Here is a 23,792-nt window from a genome sequence, read left to right on the forward strand (position 1 = left end):
CTGAAGTGGTTGTGAGTATCTGAATTCCCCCTTGTCCCTGGTTGCTGCAGCATCCTGAGATGTGCCTCCTCCCATTCCTACCTGCAGGCTTCCCATTGTGTTCTGCATGCTGCCAGCTCAGGCAGCACAGACACTCAGTGATTTTAAATGCTGTTAGGAAAACCTGATTTTGTTTAACCATCTGAATTTTTCATGATTCAGACACATCATGGCAACCTCGTTCATGGGCAGACATGGGCGAGGCAGATGATGGTTTTGACATGGACTGTGAACTTTTTTTGAAGGAGAGGAATCCAAAATAATACTTTAAAATTCCTTGTAAAGGTTTTGTTCCTGATGCAATTGTAGTAACTTGAAATAATCACTCCTTTGATACTGGAGACATGGGAACTGATATCTTGGATGAACTTGAACAGCATCTAAGCACTGCCCAGCCTCCATCCTGGATGTGTACTTGCAGTTTCAGAGAAGCATGCCAAAAAACTCACAACAGGCAGCAGTGGGTCTCTAATACATTTCCAGAGTCTATTTTTCTGTATATACTTATTGTTCAGGATTTTTTTCTTTTTAAAAATGTTCAGTTACTCTCTTAGTTTTGCCAAGCATTTGGCTTCAGGTGCAGAATATCACAGTCAAATTACTGACGAAACATTGACTTCATTTACCTTTTTATAAAGTGCTACAACCTAGCCATATAGTTCATTTTCCCTCTCACGTCCTCCACAGCAATCATAAAATGGAGGTCAGCACTTCAGCAGCAAAAGCTAAAACTGCTACAATTGGAGTAAAAGAAGAGTTCTGCTTACAGAAGAGTGAGTAGAAGACTGTAATAGTTGGCAGAGCCCATTGCTAGAGGAAGAGATAATTGAATATGAATGTGCACATTCAATTTATTAAATTATTATCAGTTCTTTTTAAATTTTGTAAATGTTTCCATTCCAACCAGTTCTTTCCAGTGATTACAAGAAATTTGCTGTTCTGGTCAGAAAGCACAAGGCCAAATTCTCTCGTATATCCCAACATGTTTCTTGCCTTCCAAGAAGCTGCCTGACTGAGAATAAAGTTGTTTCAGAAATATTTCAGCTGTGTTTAGTGGTTTAAATAAAAAGCCTGGGCTATGGGAAATGCCTAGCATTTTTCCATGGTGGAAAATTTTAATGTTCCTTGAAAACCTCAAGAAAATATTCTTGAACCATCTCCTTTCCCCAAAGAACACAAGTATGTGAGATAAGAAATAATTCCTTTGTAATTACTCATTTCCCCTCAGAACACTCATAAAAGAGAAATCATACTGGAAGTGATATATGTGTGTTTCCACTTCTGGCAATATAGTTAGTAAGCATAATTTTGGAAAATTGCATTTTAGCAACAGACTTCTTTTTCCTAAGCTAAAAAAAAGCCCAAACAAAAACAACTCCACCAAAACTAAACCCAACCTTTTTTCCAAAGGTGGTTGTCTAAATAGGTGAAAGGAAGTTAGTATTACATAGGAAGTATTAATTTGTTTTGTAGGTAGTAATTGAATAGTTAATTAAATAGTTAAGTCTCTCAATGGCAAACCTCCCAAATACTCCACGATACACTCCATTCCTTGCTGAGACCTACTAATGCAGTGCTGCATTTGCAGCTGCTGAAACTAAATCTACACAGGGTTGTTTCTTGGGATAAACGCTTGCATACTAACTGTTAGTTACACAATATGTTGAATTCAATGAAGAAAGCGTGGTAAGAAATTGATCTTTCCCTGTTTCCGACAATTTCATTCTTGTTTTTTACTCCCTCGTGTAGGTCACCAGAACTGTTTGTGGGAAGGGATTGTAAACAGCATTAGTGAAATGATCCAAAAGCAAGACTTCTAAATCTTTAATTTGACTGTGAATAATTTAAAGAATTTTGTTTTTAACAGGAAAAAATGGCTGTGTTGAATCATTGTGGGAAATTTTAAATTTGCCCTCAGGCACCTTAAGGTGCCCCTGTGTCCTTTGAGGGCAGCATGATCCAGTGCATGCCCCAGCTCTTCCATGGCTGCAAAGCTAAGAAGGAAGAAATAACCCAGCGCTTTTACTTTCTTGCAAAAGTAAGACATAACCCTGTGTTCCTGGTGGTGTCTTGTCTGCCTTGTCACTGTGACACTGCTCGTTTCATGGTTGAGTGGATTCATCACTAGTAGCTGTGTACTGCAAGCGTGGCTACAGGCTGTACCTTCCAAGACGTTCGGTCAGCAAGTGCTGTGTGTTGGTGATGGAATTAATGCACCAAGGCAGTAGTTTCAGAATAGGTGTCTAACCTAAACTAACAGTTTCTGAGAGGAAAGGAGATGGCTGCAGCTAATAGAAGCTAATGTGATGTTTTGTCAGCCTGCAGAATATAAAGGCTAATTGTTGGAGCTGTGCAGCAATGTAATGAGGAGGTTGAAAATGTAACTGATAAGCAGAGTGATTATAAGCTAATGAGCAGGATGTTTATGGTATATTGAAGGACTAATGAAGGGCTGCAAAAGATAACTGTGATGGTATACAGCGAGATTATGCAAACTAGGCATATTTAAATACAGCACAGAAAGATATATAGTAAATACTAAAGACATAATGCTGCTAACTGTTGGAGTTTGAGCATGTGTGTGTGTTCATTGTGCAGACTAAGTAATTAACCAAAACCAGTACTCAATAAATGCATGACAGAAGATACTAAGAAGGGAAAAAAATGATACAGTGCATAAGTATGTATTATATAATTCACATATCTCCATCAAGTAACACCCCCATCTGTACAAACAGCTCTGTTTATCACCTTACATGTTCTCTCATAAGAAAATGTGAATGGTTGCTGTACTGTGCAAAGCATTGGGCCCAGACAGCTCTCAGACAGGACAGTTCCTGGAAAACGTGGACTTCAAAACACTTTCTTCAAAGGGAATTGCAACATCAGGGTAGAAGATTGTAGCCTGGCATGCCAGTCTGGGTCCCTGTCTGGCTTGGTAGTGTCGGGGGACCGGGCTGTGAGCATTGCAAAATAAGGTCATGTCTTCGTCACTGTGACATTAGCAGCCACAGCTCCTGAGGAGAGATCTGACTCCTTGAAGTCACCTGGCATGGTAATCCCGGCTTTTTTATTGGCTACAGAGGACTGGTTTTCTCTCTCACTGTGGCCAGCTGAATTGGATATGTTTAATGCTTTGAATAAAAGCCCAATTCTAGAATATGTGGCTGATGAACCTCCTTGAGTCTTCACTCAATACAAATGCAGGTTTTTGGCTTCATTTTATTTTTTTCCTGTGGACTTTTTTAGGTCAGCAATTTCAATCAAATATATATGGACATTAATACCTGTAAATATTGGAAGGAGTCTCTATAACTGTATAAAAACAAAGTTGCACCAGTCCTGTAGACAGCAGAGCATTACAGAACAGGTCACTTCAGCTAAAAAGGCAGTTGGGATTAACAAGAGCTCTTAAAAATATCTATGCTATCATATATGTGGCCGATATATGATAGCAATAACAGACTGATAAGTGAAAATGGGACATGTTCATCTCTGTAGTGTTTTTGGGAAAAGAAGGTAAACCCTCTGTTGGGGTTTGACACTGGCTAATTGCCAGGCACCCATGAAAATCTGTCTACTTGTTTTCCTCTGCTATAGCTGAGCAGAGGAGGGAAAATTAACACAAAAACTTCATGAGTTGAGATAAAGATTAGGGGAAAAAACATTTCAAGGCAAAACAGTTCAAAACTTAAACAATATAAAGAAAACTTATTATTAATAGAATTAAAAATAAAAAGGGTAATGAGAACTGAAATAAACCTTTAGAGCACCTTTCCTTCCAGTCCCTCCCTCTTTCCACCAATCACACAAGGAGACAAAACCATGGGGTTTTGGTTAGTCTTTCACTTCTTAAAAATCTTTCTTCAGTACACTTAAGGAAAAAAAGTTTCTTTCTTCTGCTGTGCTGTGGGATCCTTCCCGTGGCAGATAGTTCTCTGCAGACTTTTCCACCATGGTTTCAACTTTCGCATACAGCAGTCCCGCCCAAACCTGCTGTAACATGACTCCCTCCCACAGGCCAAGCAGTCTTCCCACAACTGTCCAGAGTGGGTCATTTTCGATTGTGGGGTTTAGTCTTTTAAGGATAAGCTGTTCTCGTCTGGAAGCAAGGGTTCTCTATCTCTGGGAGCAAGGATCCTCTTTCTCTGCTCGAGTTCCTCACCAGGTCACAGCTTTTTAGCATCCACGCGATCCAGCATGAGCACTGTTCCTCATGGGCTGCGCATGGATCTCCCCACCCCCCCGTGCACTTATGAATTACAGGGAAACAGTCTGTTGTATCATAGTCCTCACCACAGCTTGCAAAAGAATCTCAGCTCCAGTACTTGGAGCACTTCTTCCCTCTCCTTTTCACTGACCTCGGTGGTGCCGTGTTGGTTCTCTTCACATGTCCTCACTTTTCCCTTTTCTCTGACTCGGAAGAAAGTGTCTGTAGGTTCATTTGTTCTCAAGTTCCATTGATTGAAAATTCTTATAGAGCTTCACTGCATTGAAAACGTTGATGTTGTCAGGGCTCCATACTGGGGAATTGTTTGCCGTGTTTTCGTTGCTGGCCACACGGTCTCTGCTGGCACCGCACAGGCGGCCCCGGCCGCACGGTTCAGGCCTTGGGAAGGCCCCGGCCACATGGTCCCGGCCTCGGGAAGGCCCCAGCTGTGCAGTCCCCAGCAGCCCCTGCCAGGATGGGCCCCAGTGGCCACCTCACCACACCTCTGGAGAAGAAAAGAGAGCTTCCCACAGTTTTTCCTTTCTTAAATATGTCATCACAGAGGCGTTAGCAACTTCTCTATTTGGGCTAGTAACCTGCCCATTGTCAGAGCCTTCAGCAATTGGCTCTGTGCCAGTCATAGTAGAAACTTCAAGCAGGTTTCTCCTGCCCACCAAAGACTAGGCTGTTTTTGAACTAGCACACCCTCTATTGCCTAATTATGAAGTTGCTAAAATATTTATATGCTACCTCTTGCCTGCACCATCACTTCTTTAGTGTAAAACTGGATTAAGGAGGAAGCGTTTCTGTATTTTTGATTTTGGGAGAAAAAATGTGTAGTTTCCAAAAGGTTCAATTTTCTGGAAAACAGAGAGAAAGATGTTTCTAGAAAGTTCTCCAGCAAAGCTGATAGCCAATTAGTGATCTGTTAATTGGATTCCTGGGTGTTAATTGGCTTGCTAGGAGTCCTACTCTTCTACAGCCTTTGAAGACACTTTAATCTGCATAAATTCCTCAATATATGAGTTGGGTGTTGGAATCCAGTGTTACAATGTGTTTGTACTTTGAAGAAAGGCTTTGGGGTTTTGGAGGTTTTTTGTTGGGGTCTCCCCCCCCTGCCATGGAGCCCTGGGAGAGGGGCCCTGAGGGCACAGACACGGGGTTTGCCTGCCCCTGGTCACCTTTGTTTCCCATTGGTTGGTTTGGGTTCCCCGGGGTGGCCAAGGACCCTCAGGTCCCGTGACTGCAGAGTTCCTGAGCTGAGCCCCGGCCATGAGGCTGGAGAAATAAACATCTCTGAAACATCTACCACGAATCTGTCCATATATACTTCGTTTCCACGGGACTCCTGGTTTGAAATATACTTGTTGCAGTAATCCCAGCAGCGACAGTTTTTGGTTCTGTTTGAAAGGATTTTATGAGGTTAACCAAAATCTCTGCAATTTCCCTATTAGACACGTAAAAGCCCTTCAAGTCTTCTGTGCTGTTTAAGTGAAGAAGTTAGTTTTCCACTTCTTTAATGATGTTTCTCTGGTTTCTTCCCTTATAGTGGGTTTGTCCTGGTATTTATCGTTGGAACTTCTGGTGTATCTGTTTTAGATACTCCACCAGCCAGTTCTTCAACACTCTGCTGTAGATATCTATTTTCCTTACAGACATTTGAGATATGGTTGACAGTGTTGTCTCTATTATTCAGGTGAGGGACCAGAGTACAAGGGAAATCCTCCTGTTAGGTGTAAGTCTGTGATAGAGCAAGAACCTAAAATTAAATTTCTCCTGAATTTTAAAGTTCATGCTGTAAATCTTAGACTGTTCTGCTGACTGAAAGAAGGGGAAGGCGTGAAAACAACATTTGCAATAGTCTGGAGAAAATGAAGTGGGAAGCAGTTGAGTGAGTTTTATGTACAGATCCACTCTTCCTTGATTCTCTAACGTGCATCTCAATTGAATCTTTTTTCCCAACAATGATCTAAATCAACAGATCTTTTGTATTTTTCCTTTCAAAGACTTTTTTTTTTTGTTTCACCAGTTAAGTAATCCATTAGTCATTTGAAATCTCTTCATTGTTGTCTTCCAGGATTTTAAGTTAATGGAGCTTGTACAATATGGCTCATTTGACTAGAATGGAGCTTGAGTTAGTCTTCAAGAAGAAACAGTAGAGGAAACCTGATGAACATGTGTGTAGTGTTCTAACCATTCTCTTTCTAGTGTGTCTCTTCAATTCATTTAAAAGAAAAAGGAAAAGAAGCATTTTTTTTTTGCAGTTGATGTGTTCTTTGAGTATTACATTTGACTTAGGAATGCAATTTTCATCTCTAAGAATCTTCATTAACATTCTACTATATTCATTTAAATATTTCTTACATATTTTTAAGTATCTACTTTTAAATATAACCTGGAAAAACAACTAACAATGAGCAATATTGGATCATAGGTGTGAGTCACTGGGGAGAGCTGTATAATGATAGTGAAGTTCAGACAGGCAAACATTTGGTTAATGTCTCTTTTGGTATCTCCTAAATTTCTTCTCATTTCTCAAGATTTCTGTTGGAACATGTCCACATCCAGTGTTTAGGTACAGTTCCAAATTTTGTTAGATTTATTTTAGGTCAAATATGAAAAAGTTACATTTTTGGGGGTGACACCCAAATTTACACAGAGCTTAGGGGCTTTGGGAGTTTTATTTCATCAGGGTACATTTCTCTACCACTTGGAAGTTTTCCCAACTATTTTTTGGGGCTCACAGTATTAAGCTAAAAAGTCATGATTATGTCTGTGCTGTAATACCATTGTATGATTTTGAGGACTGTTATCTGAACGTGCTGTTCTTACAGTGACAATTGGTTTTTCCATAAACACACACACACACACACAAAATAAAAAAGAAGACTAGCACGTATTTCACATATTTCAGCAGAAGTACACACTTCCAAAGAAGCTCTTACCCAGGCACAAGCTCTGTCAGACTCACATTGTGTGATGTCTGCATCACTACGTGAATAATCATGTTGTTCCACCATCCAGTGATTCTAGCACCTGAGTACTGGAAGATGTGTTTCCTATGTACCCTTCATTGAATTTTGTGCCATGAAGAAACATCCATGTAATCTGTAGCCTGTAACACACAGGTGGGTACACTGCAGCAGGAAGCAGCCTGTTTGTAGCTTGCTGTATGCCCTGCAATGTCTCACAAAAAGCCAGAATTCTAATTAACTGTGTCCAGATCACTTAGAACTGCAGGTCAGGCCCGTCTTTACAAAGGCAGTCTGTACGCTTCTTGCACTGCTTTATGGAGTTCTGCTGTTGTGCTGCCACTGCAAATAAACCATGCTACAGGAGGAAGTTTTCTTATTAGGTACATGTGTATCCTCTTTCTATTATAATTTGAAATATCTTTTCATGATTTTTTAGGGAGGAAAGAGGATATGTTTCTCCTGGTAAAAACAGATGACTCATGTGGGGTTTTTCCATCTTCTTAACACTCTTGACACAGCATGAGTTTGGTTCCTAACAAAAAAAAAAAACAAAACAAAAAAAAAAAAAACAAAAAAACAACCAAACAAACAAAAAAAAAACTCATTAAGACTGGAAAATCATAAAGGGCTACTCCTCTCCTTAATTTGTACGAAGTACATTTGGTAATATATTGAAATAGGCATGCACTGGGATCCTAGAATTCATCCTCCCCAACCCTGTCTGTAGCTCAGTAGTGCAGCTACAGAGTTTTCTGTTCTAGCTGCATGCTACAAAATGTTAGTTCTTTATATATGCAGGGTCAGGAACTTGGAAGTTGTATCTTAAGTGAAAAAGTCAGGGTGACCTGTTTTCTCTGGATTATAGTAGATTTGGAAAACCAATTATTTTGTACAGTGCTCCCCTTGAATGATCTCCCCTTGAATGATGTCATTGAACTATGTCCTCTTGTGGGTGAATGTCTCAAAGAATAGCTGACATTCCTGGTCTCTCTCACATGTGGGCTATAGCAAAAAAGATTTGGAAGTCTGAATAGATTTCTCCATAGATCCACAGATCTTCATCCAATCATGGTCTTCCTGCTCAGGCATGGTGTACTTTTCAGGAGATACAGTAGCCTATTTTCTCAGGCTGGAATTGGATTTTTTTTTCTCTTGAGATTGCTAATTTTTACCAGAAAAAAACAAAAAGAAAGATTTTTGACTGCATAGTTTTATTACATTTGTCTGAAAATACCATAGTTATCTTAGTGCACTCTTTATGTTAAAACCTCATTCTTTTTTTGCAGTACTTTTTATAAGTCATGGGAATTAGAAGGGAAAGTTTTGGACTGGAACTTTCTATCTTGGAACTTACTTATCTTTTTTGGGCTTCCTGCCTGTACTCTCTTCACACCTTGACAGAGTTGCCACAGTGTCCCGCACAGTGTCACTCTCCAGTGGTCCTATTGTATTAATCCTGGAACTGCCTCTTCAAAGTAAATTTAATTATCTTTAAGGTTCAGAGAATTATTTCAGGATGTTTTTACTGGGCTAGCCACTGACCTGATATTCTTCCCTCAAAGAGAATAGACTAGGTTATGTTTCCATCATACATACTTGATCTGCATGATTTCAGTACATCTGGCTGAAGTTGGTATTTTAAGTCTTTGCTTTAATTTCTTTTCTGTCAAGTACCGCTGGCAAATTAGGTTTAGCACTGTCCATACTATACCCCTTGGAATTTTAATTGGTTCTGTGCTGAACACCCAGTACACTGCAGTTGTATGTGTTTGATATCTACATTTTTATTTGTCAAGATTGTATTGCTATGATTCTGTTTATTCTCTAATGCATTGCTGTATATCTGCAGGCAAAGCAATATTGTGGGGGGAAAAAACCCGGATCAAATCTATTCAGATAACACTATAAAATGGTTAAACTCTCAACTTTAGGCTGTGAGTATGATCTGTGTGTCATAGTCTTATGACCAGTTGGGTTTTATAACTGGTGGAGAACGAAGAACAAGGTAAACATGAACCTTTCTTTACTTGGTATACCTTAGGACCTGTTCCAGGCATATCATTGTCTGCCCACTATGCTTGGTGATGCCAAAGACGTAGAAAGCTGCTCCATGACAGCAGCTGAAAGTTCCTGTATCTTGTGGAAATCTGGATTGGTGAAGGCACAGGAGCCACCTCTAGATTCATACAACATGCCCTCCAACTTCAGTGACATTCTGGGTGGCACTGGGACATAGGTGGGATGCTCATGGCAGCCTCCTGTGGGCACCAGCCCCTCAGGGACTAACCTGCCTCACATGGCTTGGAGGAGACCTCAGGCAGTGACTACCTCTCAACATATACACACTCCACCAGGGATTTGGTTTTTCACTTTTCTCTCTCATTGTACTCAGTCATGCTCCTACAAACTTCAGCAGTGACTGCCGTGGGTGAGGAGCGTGAGGTAGCAGAGCCTGCTGGGGAGCAGTAAACATAGTAGAAAGGGGCTGTAGGGTGGAAATCACTGCACAGGCAGTGCAGTGTCACACTGGGAGGGACCGGGTCTTGTCTTGGTTCTCTTAGACGTGGGAGCTTTTGAATACTCCCAGTTGTTTGAATGATGAAGAGTTCCTGGGCAGGGTACCTTCAGCCATGTTTGTTATTCCAAGGAGAGAAAAGGGTGTATTGAGTGGAAGTCCTCACACCAACTCTCTGTCCTAGGGAGTGCTTCTTGGTGAAGAAGGGGCAAGTGCCTTAGATGTGTCTGAGTCCCTTTCCAAATGCAAAATGAATAACTGTAAATATGGAGAGAGCGTAAGGTACAATTTGATCCTAAATAGAACAAGCAAGGTTTCATCTAAAGAGATTTAAATTTGGATGTCACTTGTTTTGAATTTCACTAACTAACTTTATCTTAACATTTTACTTGTCTGTTCTTTTTATAATTGACATTGGCAGTACAACTGCAAAGCACAGATGCCATTTTTCACTGCTGGCTTTTCAGAAATACGGAAGAAGCTGTGCAGAGTGCCCACATTTGAAATACTTGTGGAGATGTGTGTGTGATATGCTGATGGCCAAGTACTGACTTTTGTTTTATTAATTCAAAATTTAGTGGTCCTCTGAAAAAGAGATGGAGGAGTGGATGGGATAAGTTTACCAAGTACTAATTCTGCTAGAGGTCTAATGAGAGTCTTCCAGATCTCAGGCCAAATTCTTCTCTTATGCAACAGCAAGCTCTGAAGTGAACTCTTCTTTTTCTGCTTAGCTGAGGAGGTGCTGTTAGTACTTGCCAATGAGCCCGTGCTCTTCATAGCTCTTTTTTTCCACCTTGTGGGTGGTGAAGGAAAGGTGTACATGTCAAGCTTCTGTCACTGCACAGAAAAAATAAACTAGCACTGCAGAGAACTGCAAAGTACAGACAGAAGTATCCAGGTCTTTTTCAAAACCTGGAATAGTTTTCTTAATAGTGGTGGGTTTCTTTTAGTAGAAAAGGAGCACTGAAAAGAACAAAAGGATGGCAGAGAAGCATTGAAAATGGACAGTTGGTGCACAGAATGGGGTTTCTTTGCAGAGTTTCAATGCTGAAGCCTTTAGAAGAGAGCACTTACAGATGTTTGATTTCTTTCAGGTCTTCAGATTTTGGAACATTATACACAAAGTTGAATCTACAGCCTGGGATTGCCACTGTTATTGACAATTTCTACATTTGTTCCACCAACAAAAAGAAGGTATGTGGCAAAAAACCATTTTTGTAGTGCAGGTGAGATTCTGCAACTATGTGAAGTGTGTTTTACAGGTTTTCAAAATATAGGAACTGGTTTTCACAGTGGTGAAGATCACGTTTGGTGCATTTGTGACATACAGAAGTGGGATATTTACTGTTCCTGAGTAATACCAAGATAAAAAAGTACTTGATGGACACTGAAAGCTTATGAGGTTACTGATTCCTGGAAATCAAGGTTTCATAGTGTTTCCCATGCAAATGAAAAAGGAAATTCTGTAGGTTTTCACACATCCCAACAGAGTCTGGGACTAACATTCAACCTCTTCATCCTTTATGCACAAGGTTCTTTGCATGTTCCTTAATACAAAGTATAGGGATTGGGCAGGCTGTCATTGATAATGATGTTTATCCTGTGTAAAACCTTAATTAAATAAATTTAAAAACTCCTTTTCTTGAAGCTTTCTTAAGAAATGTTCCTGCATCATTACCAAAACAAAATGCTTTTCCTGGAACCTGCAAAGATTAAGTGGACTTTTAAGTGAGAGCAAAATTGACCCACTGAGTGTATTTACAATGGATGTTATATTAGAAGCAACAGGAAGAATGATTATGAGAAAAAACCACAGTAACAGCCTTTCTATGTCTTCAAAGTGCCTGTGATTTAAATGGCAAGAATTGTGAAGTACAATGTGAAACACAAGCACAGTAGGTCTTTCATGAAATACAAATTTTCTCTTGATAAGGGCCTTTTAACTCCAGTGTAATACAGAAACACTGATTTCAGGTAGAGGCCACTGATGGGAAAAGCAATGTTTGTTGTGTTTGTCTGTTTTGCTTAATCAAAAATCAGTGGAACTCAGCGAGGCTGCCTCAATGATTAAGTACATATTGTGTTTCTCTTGAAATTGTCCCTGGAGTTTTTGTTCCCAAGCCATGCTGTGTTTGAGTTTGGTAATATATTTTTAATCTGCTGCAAAACCAGAAATTATATTTTTGTTTCTTGAAGTGGAGCTGCCAACGAGAACAAAGTTTCTTCAGATTGTGTATCTCAGATATATAATCTACTGGTGGTCTCAAGTCCAAAAGAATAAAACTAAAAATCTTTACCCATCTCAGTTTCTGGAATAGAAGTTAGAAGGGTGAGGTGGATGAGAACCCCATGGAGGATCTTTCCCAGCTCAATCAGCTACAATATTAAAGCATGCCCAAGCACAGAGGTTCAATGATAAGTGGTTGTGCCAGTTGTGTAACAAAATAAACAGCAGTAATATCACTGCTAAATTTCAAGCCTGAACAACACACTAGTGTGTTCTGCTGAATTTCACAAGTTGAAGTTCTTAGAGATGCAAACCCTGCTTTATAAACTAATATCATATTGAAATCTACATGATACAGAAAGTCCCTTTGAGTCAATATAAATATGCTGGGTTTATGTGGATATTTGCTTCTATATAGATGTTGTTTATTAGTATATAAGCAACAAAAAGAGCAGAGCAGAAAGGATTTCTAGGGCCTGTAATGATGCCAAAGGGAGGTATATTAATACAGGCAAATATACATACATGCATATGTGGTACAAAAATGAGAAAACAGTGGGGTTGCATGCTTTAGCCAACGGCTTCAGACTCATCTTGGAAGTTTTGCAGTTACATGAGGAAGGTAGGAGGGCAGTCTGCATGTTGTAAGAACTTTGTCTGTTGTAATGGGAAATTTTAGGTGCTGGACCTTTGATTAGGGGACTAAGACTAAGACAAAGTTGATCTCACACAGGTCATTTAGGATGATGGAGGGACTCGACTCCCTGTCTATTTCAGCATGGTTGCACTAGGGTGGAATAGAATATTTAGAACTCTGACTCCTTTTTCTGAGCTGAACAGCAGTCTCAGGGTTTCACTTGTTCTTGATGTTACCAGACTTCAGATCATTACAGCGTGGGTTTTCTTCATCCACTTCACATCTTTTAAAATGTGCTGAAAATGGAATCTGGAGTGCTGACTGTGTGTACTGGAACTGAGCATGCACTTTAAATTTAAAGCATAAGTATTTCTATGCTACCACTTAGCATTTAGTGACTGGGAAAATACATGAAAGCAAAGATAAAAGACATTTATGGGGATTTTTAATACTTTGCATATTAAAAAGTGTTCTATGCTTACATTTCATTTAGCCATTGTAGTCCTTATCTGTGGAAGAACAGATACTGCACATTTAAAGCTCATCATTCCCACCTCAGTGTCATCAGAGCATAAACTACACCTGATTTAAGTTCTGTAGAATTTAGGTATCTGGTCAAGCTCTCTCCCTCTACAATGTGGGTATCTCCAGGCAGCTCATACTGTTAAAATCATAGTTCTTTGTTCTTATGAGAATAAGGATGAATAATCTTGTGGAGGTCTCTGTAACTGACTGAGTATTGTGGGTCTGAACAGAATCAAACTGTGGCTTCCTACAAAGACATAAAAAGAGATGGGTCATGGTTTAACCCCCGCTGGCAATTAAGTACCACACTGCCATTGGCTCACTTCATCTGCCAGTTCACTCAGGGCCTGTGGATTTCTCTCAGCAAGTCCCATGGTCTTGTGTACCTTCAGGTTCCTTAGAGGGTCTCAAACCTGTTCTCCTCCTACCATGGCAAGTTCTTCAGTCTCCCAGTCCCAACCTTTGCCTTCTTTGATTTGGGTGGTGTGACTAGAGCTCTCTCAGGTCAAGAAACACACATGAAGTGGGTGATTATTTGTTTGTTGTTTTGAAATGCAATTAAATGAAATATCTGCTAGAAGGCTCCAGTCTAGTTCTTAGGCTGACATAATTTTTACGGTTCATAGCTTCTGGTATACCAGCTCCTGGAGTGGCTTAGATTTTCAGTGAATTATTCTAGTTTGCATTTTTTTAAGATGTATTGAAAATAATGTATTTGATGAAGAAGTGCATTAGCAGATGCAAAAAGTACAACAGCATTCTTTTCACATAGTGCTATATGGAAAAGGGATTACATAAAACCCCCACAAAATTATAAGATAAAATATAAGAATGTTGGGGACTGAATTAGCTTGAGGGAGTATGGAAATCATTTAGAAAACACATTACATTAATTTAAAAAGTGGCACATTCCATTTCTCTCTTAGCCTTCTATGAACAAGTTGTGTTGAGTAGTGTTCGTAGGCCTAAGTTAAGAATCGGGAAGGAGTTGTATCAAGGTCATGTCTACACAATCTTTTGACAGTTGAGGTAAATTCACTCTGTGTCTTTTTCTGGCTGAAGGCAGCAGAACTCTAATGCAGAAATTGTGTTGTTGCAGTTACCACAGGATTCAAGGTATGAAACCCAGTTTTGACAAGAAATGATGGCAAATCTCTGAGGGTAGAGCTTTGGAGGGCTTTGTTGGTTGCTCTGAATAAACCTTTCTGATGAAGTCATGGGACAGAGGTGTGAACCATGGTTGTATTGTTTGTGAGTCGGAGCTGAATTGCACTCAGCCAGCTGCACAAGCAGGAAACATTTTCACCTACCTGCAAATGACCACATAGGATCATAGATCATCACCCTAAATGCTATGAAACAGCAGAGTAATAGGCAAGGTCACACTCTAATTGAGAGTTCACGCTTCCTAAGGATGCAGTCATATCTGCTTTGTGTTCTGTCTGGTTTTAGTGTAGTATAAACCAGCAACTAAAGACACTGATACGGTTTTGGAAATCTGCAGAATAGTGAAGGGGGGTCCTGCTATGTAAGCTCTCTGATGCTAACTTCTCCATTTGAAGCACTTTTTCATTGATCTGTGTCATAAAGTAGCCTTTCCCTATGCAGCCTTGAAGTGTTGTGCAGTGATAAGGGATGTCCTTTCACTTTAAACAACAGAATTTTTGCAATTATCTCCTTTTCAGTAATTAACACATGCCGATAGCATCAAATTTTGTAGGAAACCAGTCACATACCATGTGCAGGAAATAATTTGCTTTGAGTTCCCTGTTTTCCAAGCCAGCATTTTAATTGTGACTTGGAAGTGTGATGTGCATGTTTATTATAGAGTATGGGATTAGGGTTTCCATAGCGTCAATCTGAACACTGGTGAACAAAGTAAATTCTTTCTACAGAAGAAAAATTTAGCAGGACTCAGTTTCACTAAGCTAAGTTATCAATAAAATATTTAACATTTTTTAGGGCATATATACTGTTGGATATAGAAATCACATATTTGACTGTATGTCGTGTTGCTGGGGAGGAGTTGAATGAACACACTGATTTTTTTCCCTGACATTCAGTGCATATTTTAATTTTAATTCATACTAATGCAATTGGTGCATCCATCCTTCTGTTTATATGCTTTTGGAAAACAGGCAGCTAAGCAGTTTATATTCAGGCTTTTGATATTAAGAGAAAATAAATGTTGGTTGTGCATACATGAACTTATTAGTTAAATTGGTTGAACACTTACATTTCCCAGCTGTCACAATAACCAATAGCAGCATGTTTTTTCCAAACTAAAAGGCAAGGTGACAAACATGTATCCTTGCTTGTCAAACAAGGCAGTCCACTTAAGATAGTAATAAGGATATAGGCTTTCTTATACACTATTTTAACTCCTGATAATTTAAAGAGTATGAATTACACTTTGCAAAAGAGTATTTTCCAGAGCTATAAAGCATTTCCCAAGATGCAAATTGGCTTGAGCAACGTTTGTAAACGATTACAGGTAAATACAGTCCTACATCATTTTGACATTTGTCTTTCAGAGCAGAACAATTGGTTGTGGAATTTGTCAAAATGCAGTATGACTACATTTACTTGTAAGGAATAATTCTACTCCAGTATCAGTTTCCTTAGAGGCCATGCCAGAACATCTGCAAATAAAGAGAGCAGAATTATCTTACACTTTTACTAGTAGTCAGCTAAGGAATATTCCTTTCAATAAGATGAGTAGTTACTTCAGGAAATGTTTCACTGTGAAATTACAGTATATGAGTCTGTATGTTGAGATCTCTACCATGATGTGTTCTTTCCTTATAAGCAGTGTCACCATTCAGTTTTATTCCAGTGATGCACCATCAGAGCACTAATGTGACCTGACTGCATCATTTTGCTTAAGACTTCTGTACAGGGCTGTTCAGTTTGTCTTCAGATTTTCCAAATACTACCAGAAATATGTCCAATAATTGACTCTTTGTCTTCCCCCTGCCCATACTTTGCTTGTTGGTCGATTGCTGTGAGAGGCAGTCCTGGGCAGAAATCCCAGATTTTGTTCACACACAACTGATGAGCAGTTGATTCATTGACAACCAGGAAGCTCCTAAATGCAACTAGAACTCAATAGGTTAAAACATTCAGAGCTTTCATTGAGCTGTTTGCTGGAGTCACAGTCCACAGCAGAGGTTCATCCAGCACCACCAAACCTATGACATACATGGGGAGGATCTGATGAATGCTATTTGATGGGGTGTGACTATGTATATGTGGAAAAAAATAGGCTAAAGCTTTGAGAAACAGAGTGGAACTGTTGAAAATTAAAGCTGTGGATGAAGAAATGGCTTGAGATCTGGCTATTAGAGAAGTATTTGAGTTATTTACTGGCTAAATGGAGGGTAGGAACCACAGCTCTCCAGCTGGACTGATTTCTGCTATAGTTGAGAAACCACGGCTGTTTCACACTTTGTATGTAAACAGGACTCCATAAAAAATGTGTAACTCCTATGTCATTGTCATATTCTAACTCCTTGTCACCCTTTCAATAAGTAGAAGGTAGGAGAATGTTACTGTTCTATTTGAGAATACCCTGTCTCCTAATCACTAGATTATGAATGTGTTTTCCTACGTAGTGTGACAGAGAAAGGTTTGGTTTGGTTTTGTTTCCATCAAAACACTTCCTGTGCATCCCATTCTTGTATGTGCAGAGCTAGAAAGGAATCCCCAGCTCTCGTTGATCATGACAGGTTTGTCTTTGAATACCTTTTTGAATGCATGTCTGACACTGTACTGTGCCGAAAATCAAGTCCCTCCGGATGGGAGAGAATTTGCTGAAAGTCTTTGCAAGGAGTTTCAAAGATAAACCGAGACTTTTCCTTGAGATTCAATGCTTCCAGATAGTTGTTTATTAAGTCTTGTCAGAGGAACAGAGCCACTAGCATGACCCAGGTACAGCATAAAGCACAGAAAAGCAGGAGTGAGAGCTAATTATCAAGATTTACACAGCCTTTTAAAGATAATTTAACCAATGGTTACTAAAAACGTACATTATTTTCACTTTCCTACCAATTATTCAGTAATATGACTAGGAACTGCAGAATTTTCTATTCAATCATCCCGAACTACTTTTACTGCAGAATATGGAGTAGTAGAAGGAGAAGAAGGTTTAGAGAACAACAACAATCCTCCGTTTTAATATTTTTTACTCTTATTTCTTTACTACAAAGAGAAGCCCAAAACCTCTAAATTTTCACCCTGTGACAATCTTACATAGTAGTCTATCACTTAATTCACACCACTGTATTTTCTAGTTCTTGTCTGACTGTTGGTAATTTTTTCCAAGGTTTGAGGCTAAAACAGTGTTGTTCAGGGGGGTAAGAACCCTTAAAAACAGGCAGAGAAATCCTCTCGGCACTCTGGGTTCCTACACATGTCTACTAAAACATTGAACCATTAAAGCTGAAGCTGCCTCTGAAACTTTTTGTGTCAATTCTTCTCTCTTGGAATCAATAAGTATTCTATAGTCCAGCACCTGAAGTACACTGTCATTAAAAGCTGCACTTCATATTAAAAAAAAAGAAAGAAAACTACCCACATACAAAAACCAGCCAAGCCAACAAACTTGACTAACAATACAAGTGCACAGTCGAATGCCATGACCAGCATGTAAGTTTCTCATAGTATGTAGGATAATTGCTCAGCAAGGTAGAAGGTGTATGAGCTAGATGGCTGCATGCTTGAACAGACATTCTGTGTTATTATTCCATCCTAGAATTCATTTGGTGCTTAGAGATCTCAATTGAAGTTTTTGAGACTAACCTTCCACTGTGATTTTGTAGCCTAATGTGCAACTTTTGCATTCTTCTGTGCTCAGGCATACAATTATTCTGAGGAAAAATAGGGCTGTCTTTACTGTATGCTCATTATAGATGCTTTTGTTCAGTTTTTATGAATGTCCTGTCTAAAACTCATTAGTCATAAAAGCAGACCAACAACTACCAAAAAGACGTAATGTTAAATTAAGTTTACGGTAGTGAAGCCAAAAATAAAATGACTAGTTGTGGGAGTACAACATAAAAAAGATTTATGTGAAAATGGAAAAGACCTCCAAGCAACTGTTAAGAGACCATTGTGCATATGATTCTGCACTTGAGAGACATCTATTTCCCCCCCAGTAATTCTAGGAAGAGAGTGAATCCAAGCATCGTATTTTCAGCAAGGTTTTATTTCCTATTATGATGAGCAGAGGCCATTGCTTGGAGAAATAGGAGTAGTCAATCAAGAGCATGCCACAGAAAGCAGGTCTGAAGCTGCCCTCAGCACCTGGGGGAGGGTGTGCTGCTAAGGGGGTGGGTGGTCAGAGGGAAGGGGAATACACAATGTTCCACACCAGGAGGGGTTTAAGATCTGGGATTTTGATTTTTCTGTGTCTGAAAATAAGGGTAATTTTGCAAAATTTAGACCAGGTTGTCATTTCAAAGCTCATTATTTTAAAATGTAGATTCTTATACTTAAGCCCAATTCTAAATTTGAGCCATATGCCAGAGAAGAATATAGAGGGGGTGGGAGTGTGTGCTGTGCAGGACACCAGGCAAATCATGTGTTTCCCTTGTCCAGTCTGCCCATGTGCTCATTGACCTGAAAGTGCTTCTGAAATTCTACTCTGCTTGAGATAACAACTAAGGGGGAAAAAAAGCTCAATTAATCAACCACAATTGCCTGCAGTAGGTCTCTAGACCTGAATGAGACCTGGATGAGGCTTTTCTCCAGCATGGCAGAGAATTTCTTGTGTCCTAGCAAAAGCTACAACTGTCTTCTAATCAACAGTTATGAGGATCATGCGCATCTTTTTTTTAAGGCTATACAGTTCCAGGTGAATATCATCCTGGAAGATTTTCTGATGCAATATGGAACTTGCAGAATTACATATAATAAGGAGGCAAATCATAATGTATGGGATAGTGTCCAAAGGAGAAGGTGTCCATATGAAGAATGAATAGAGAGTTACTCAATCTGCATGAATTCTGCCACAGATAAAACCAGAAAGGAAGATGTGGTTGCATTAGTGGTGCTGAATCTTTTTAAAGGAAACAGGATAAAAGAGAGAAAAGATAATTGAAAAGAGGAAATGGTAAAGGATTGGTAACAAGCCTCTTACTGTACTCAATAAGTATTTAATTGGTTGCCAAGTCTGCTTGGTTGAAATGGGTGCAGGTAAATCTATAGAACAGAGTCAGGTTTCTGTTGAGCTGGCATAGGCAAGATGAAGGGTTTTTGTGATTAATTTAGGTTATTTATATCAATTGCAATTATCCTGTATGTTGAGATTACATTTGTCTAATTATTTACTGAACATCACAGTGTGCCAAGAGACTGTATCAAGGTTCCCCATGTTGCAGAAGGGAGGAAACTGGGAACTCTTTCATCTTAGCTCAGAGTCTAATGGCAGGAGCAACTAACCAGTAGGTCCATGTTAAGGAGATTATATGAAAACTTCTAAACTGTATTTGACAAGAGATGAGTACTGTTGAGGAAGTCTGCAAGGACAGTGTATACAGTAGGTGTATACTCAGACAGCCCCAAGAAAATAATGGAGTAGTGTGTTTGAAACATATTCATCATGCCTGCTGATGGATCCTCTGCATCTCCTGAGACCTGTGTGTTTCCTTCTCATTTCCCCAATGATGGAATGGTGGAGGAATCCCAGCTTCCACGCTTCACACTATGCTAGCATTTTGCAATCTACTGATGTGTCAAATTCTGCTTTTCTTCACCGCAGCTCATGCTGACCACACAGGCTTCTCTGGCTCTCTCAGTAGGAGACATGCAGCAGGACTTTTTTCCCCAGAGTTGGCATGGAAGCACAGTGGAAATGAGCAGGGTTTAACTGGTTGCCGTGGCCATTTTGCAGGGCTGGCAGTGTGCTCACCCCCCTGAGAATCCCTGGGACTGCTGCTCCCCTGCTCAAGAGTAACACTGATGTTAAACCAGTCAACTTCTGCCTGTCATGGCACAAGCATTTATACAGGACTCCTAAATTATTGTAGAAATTAGGTATTCCAGTGACTTTGTTTATTCCGCTCTCTTTGTGGCATTTACTACAAGGGATGAATGTAACTGTTTGCTTGCCTGTTTCTAATTCTGAACTGAGTCCTGATTCCCAGTAGCCCCAGTATCCTGCAGCAGCAGCAGCTATCTTCTACTGAAAAAGCAGGACCTGTGTGGCAAATATGTTCTAATACAGTCTGCACCCACGTGTTTGAGTACAGTCAGCAAAAATTCAAGCAAAGATAAAACAGGATTTTAATTTTGGTGGGTTTTTTTCACACTCTGTGTTTCTGTCAGAGAAAGATTCTTCCTCCTGGAAACTGGAATCTCTTATGTTCAACCAAGCCACCTCTGAAGCCTTCTTGATGTGGTCTTTTTGGGGCTTGAGCTAGAGACAGATTTTTTCCATCTGTGGAAGTAATGCACTAGGTTGCTGCCATCCCTTCATAGCAAAAGATTGCTATGAAATGAATGGTGAATTCTCCTTAATATTGCTGGTTTGGTTTTGAGGAGGGATCTTCTGCAAGCCTGTTTAAGTTTGTGTCTTCACTTGTTTTTTTCATTTTTTTTCAAACCTTTCATCACCTCTTTCTGCCCTTCCATCTCCTAATGTCTTTCCAACAGTGTCTTTCTGCTTTTCTTTCCTTCATTTTTGAGAATTTCTTCCTCCTACACCTTACAAGTAGATTCTGGACCAAATCAGAACTTTTTCTTTCATGGTTACAATTACTAAAGAATTACTAAATATTATTTAGAAGAATGTAGCTAATGGTCTGTGTTTCTATTAAAAAAACCACAATATTCTTGAGATAATAATAAATCTGCTGACACGTCCTTAACTATCTATCATTCATAAAACAAATCTCTTCAGGAATGGTGGTAGGATGATTCAATCAGGAAGCTGTTAGCCAGGAGACTTGACATCAGTTTCTATAACCTTGAGCAAGCCTGAGCCTCCCTGAAGCCTGACTTCCTATTGCCTCATACCTTGTAATATCATTTGCTTGGTGCAAAAACACTGTGACGTGACAGGATTTGACAGCCTACCTTGAGATCAGATTGCAAAAAGTACAGTATTAGTCTGGCTTAGTTTCCTTGCTTATATACTTAAGACCATAATACTGAAGTCTCTAGATCACCTCTGATCCCTAAATAGGTGCTAAGTATTTTTATGAACCCATTTCAAGATAAATGCACATTTATCAGGTATTTTTTTGTGTTGCACACCTGCAATATTTAACAGCATTTTAAGATTTCCAGCATGCTGAAAATAATTGTTATAAATGTGTTCCTATATTTTTTAAGATTGTTTAGCATTTATCATTCATGGCTGGTTCAGTACATAGGTAATAATTTGAATATGATGCTAACACTTGTATTCTCACTTTAATGAGGAAAGTCAGCTATTTGCCCCAAACAGAACAGGATTGATTTTGGTTGCTATTGGTGAATCTACAGGTTACAGATACATGATTTTATTCTCAGTCCTCTAAACAAAATTAGCAGTCTGGCCCTTGAAATGGCTTTCAGGTGTGACTAAGATGCTCTCACTCTTTTCTAGAAGGCAAGGAGATGTGGTGGAAAGGTCTGGGGTGGAGGTGCATCAGGTGGCACTAAGGGGTTGCAGGTGTTTATCTTGTAAAGCTTGGTGCCAAAAATGGACGACTGCAAGTTGCATAAAAGTTGTGCTTTCAGTGTAACTATGACTACAGGAATCAGCCTGGGATCCATGGGAATAATCAAACGTCTCTTATCAATTTATTATATGCACTAGAGTAGTTTTTTTAGTGCTAATATATGTCCTGGTTTTTTCATTCAGCCATACCCATGAACTAATTTTTTTACAGATTGCATCACTTTATGTTTAAATGCTTTTACAGTTTGTTTGGGATGCAGTGCTGGCAAGCATAAATTAGTGGGGTTTCGCTAAAAGTTCCAGTCTGTCCATGAGAATAAGTGTCTCACACTTAGTTCTTCCTGTGGGCTCCAGCAAAGACAATGGTTCTCTTACCTGCTGCTACTGAGGATTTCAGAAATGCTTCTCTGCTCTGCAAAGTGCTGTAGAACAGGAGCAGGAGGTCTTGGCTTCTTCCTTTTACATATTCACTATGTAAGTCTCAGGGATACAGGGTTTCTGCTGTGCTTTGGGATTGCAAAGCAAAGGCTCATCAGAAACTCTCACATGCTGTATATTATTGCAAGGTCCAACTGTAACTTTTCACTTGACTTAGGCTGACAAAGTCTATAAAACTGTCCTTTCTGGACTAAAATTCCATTCAGGAGGTACTAAAGTATTGCTTGGTATATTGCAAGACCATATTAAAACCACCTGTGGGCTGTACTCTGCCATGACATTGTAGAATTTTATGTGCATATGGATGACTTGGTGTCTCCTGTTAATAACTTTGGGGATTCTGGAGAGGTTATAAGATTTCCCTTTCACAGATGTGGAAACAGAAAGATGTAAATTACTTGCATGGGAAAGAAATTAGAGAAATTTAACAATATGCCACACATCTAAGCCAGTCTCTGAGCTTGAAGACTATTCTTGAAAACTAGTCTTTTCCATCACAACAAAATATTAGATGAATTAAATAGAATGCATTACCACCAGTTTACAGGGGAGTTTGGGCTTGTGGAAGATCTATCAATACCTTAAATATCAGTAGTCAAATATATGAAAGTATATTTTGATGAAAAAAAAATCAGAATGGTTATTATTTCCAGAATCAAAGACTAAAATTTAGGACGTATTTTCAATGGTAAGATCATAATTAGCTTTAAGGAGACGAAGTAGATTTTTACACTTTGTGTTGGTTTTTTTTAAGATTAAACAGGTGAATACACATAATTTGATAAAATAGTGATCTAAGATGTTATCTAAGATAAAATATCTCTAAGACTAAAGATGTGACTCCTGAGCCAAATTTCTTAAATTTGTAGAAAGCTGATCTGTGAAGATAATGAAAGTTTAAAAGCTTTTCTAAAGTGTTTGAGGCAATTTGAACTACATCTTTAAAAATTATACTCAGAAATGAAGAAGAGAGTTGAATTCACACCGAGGACCTTAATTTTAGATACTTGGTTAGAAAACATTGCCCCTATGTTTCTGGACAATTCACAGAATTCACTTTTTATTAACACTTATCTACTATAAACCATTTACCATGTAAAGTACCACTACCACATGGCTGTGTTAGGATAAGATCAGAAATTTTTACCAATACTCTGAAAAATTCTGATGAAAAAATATATCCTAACTTCCAAATTAAAATAAAAAAGCTTGGAAAAGTGTTGGTGGAACTAAGATAAGGAAAACCAGTGAGATAAAGTGGAATATTTTGTTTAGGTTGTCACTCTCTTAAATGTAGTGTTTTAAAATTATGTCAAGGTTTACTTATAAAAATAATAAATACTCCTAATTAAAATTAGTATTTGGCTTGGGAGACTTATCAAAATTCAAGTGTGCATTGAAAACATTGACACTTCAGCATTATCTGGCCAAAATTTATTTTTTCTGAAAGTACCCTGACATTTTAATAGCCTGGTAAGTGCCAGAAACTTATACATTTTTTACTCTGATAGCTGGTAAATTTTTGACTTACATAATATTTATGACTCTGAGTTTATCTCCA

General features: G+C 39.0%; 1 protein-coding gene across 6 annotated transcripts in view; it reads left to right on the forward strand.

Moving 5' to 3' along the window:
• SORCS2 (sortilin related VPS10 domain containing receptor 2) overlaps nt 1–23,792 on the forward strand; it is a 545,059-nt gene that overhangs the window by 293,853 nt on the left and 227,414 nt on the right. For all 6 annotated transcript variants that reach the window (XM_017727682.1, XM_017727678.1, XM_017727679.1 and 3 more), the window contains exon 3: nt 10,834–10,933. In XM_017727682.1, the coding sequence (XP_017583171.1) occupies nt 10,834–10,933 (100 nt within the window). The remainder of the gene's footprint in view (nt 1–10,833; nt 10,934–23,792) is intronic.

This window comes from Corvus brachyrhynchos, unplaced genomic scaffold (genome assembly GCF_000691975.1).
Source record: "Corvus brachyrhynchos isolate BGI_N302 unplaced genomic scaffold, ASM69197v1 scaffold80, whole genome shotgun sequence".
NCBI classification, from domain to species: Eukaryota; Metazoa; Chordata; class Aves; order Passeriformes; family Corvidae; genus Corvus; species Corvus brachyrhynchos.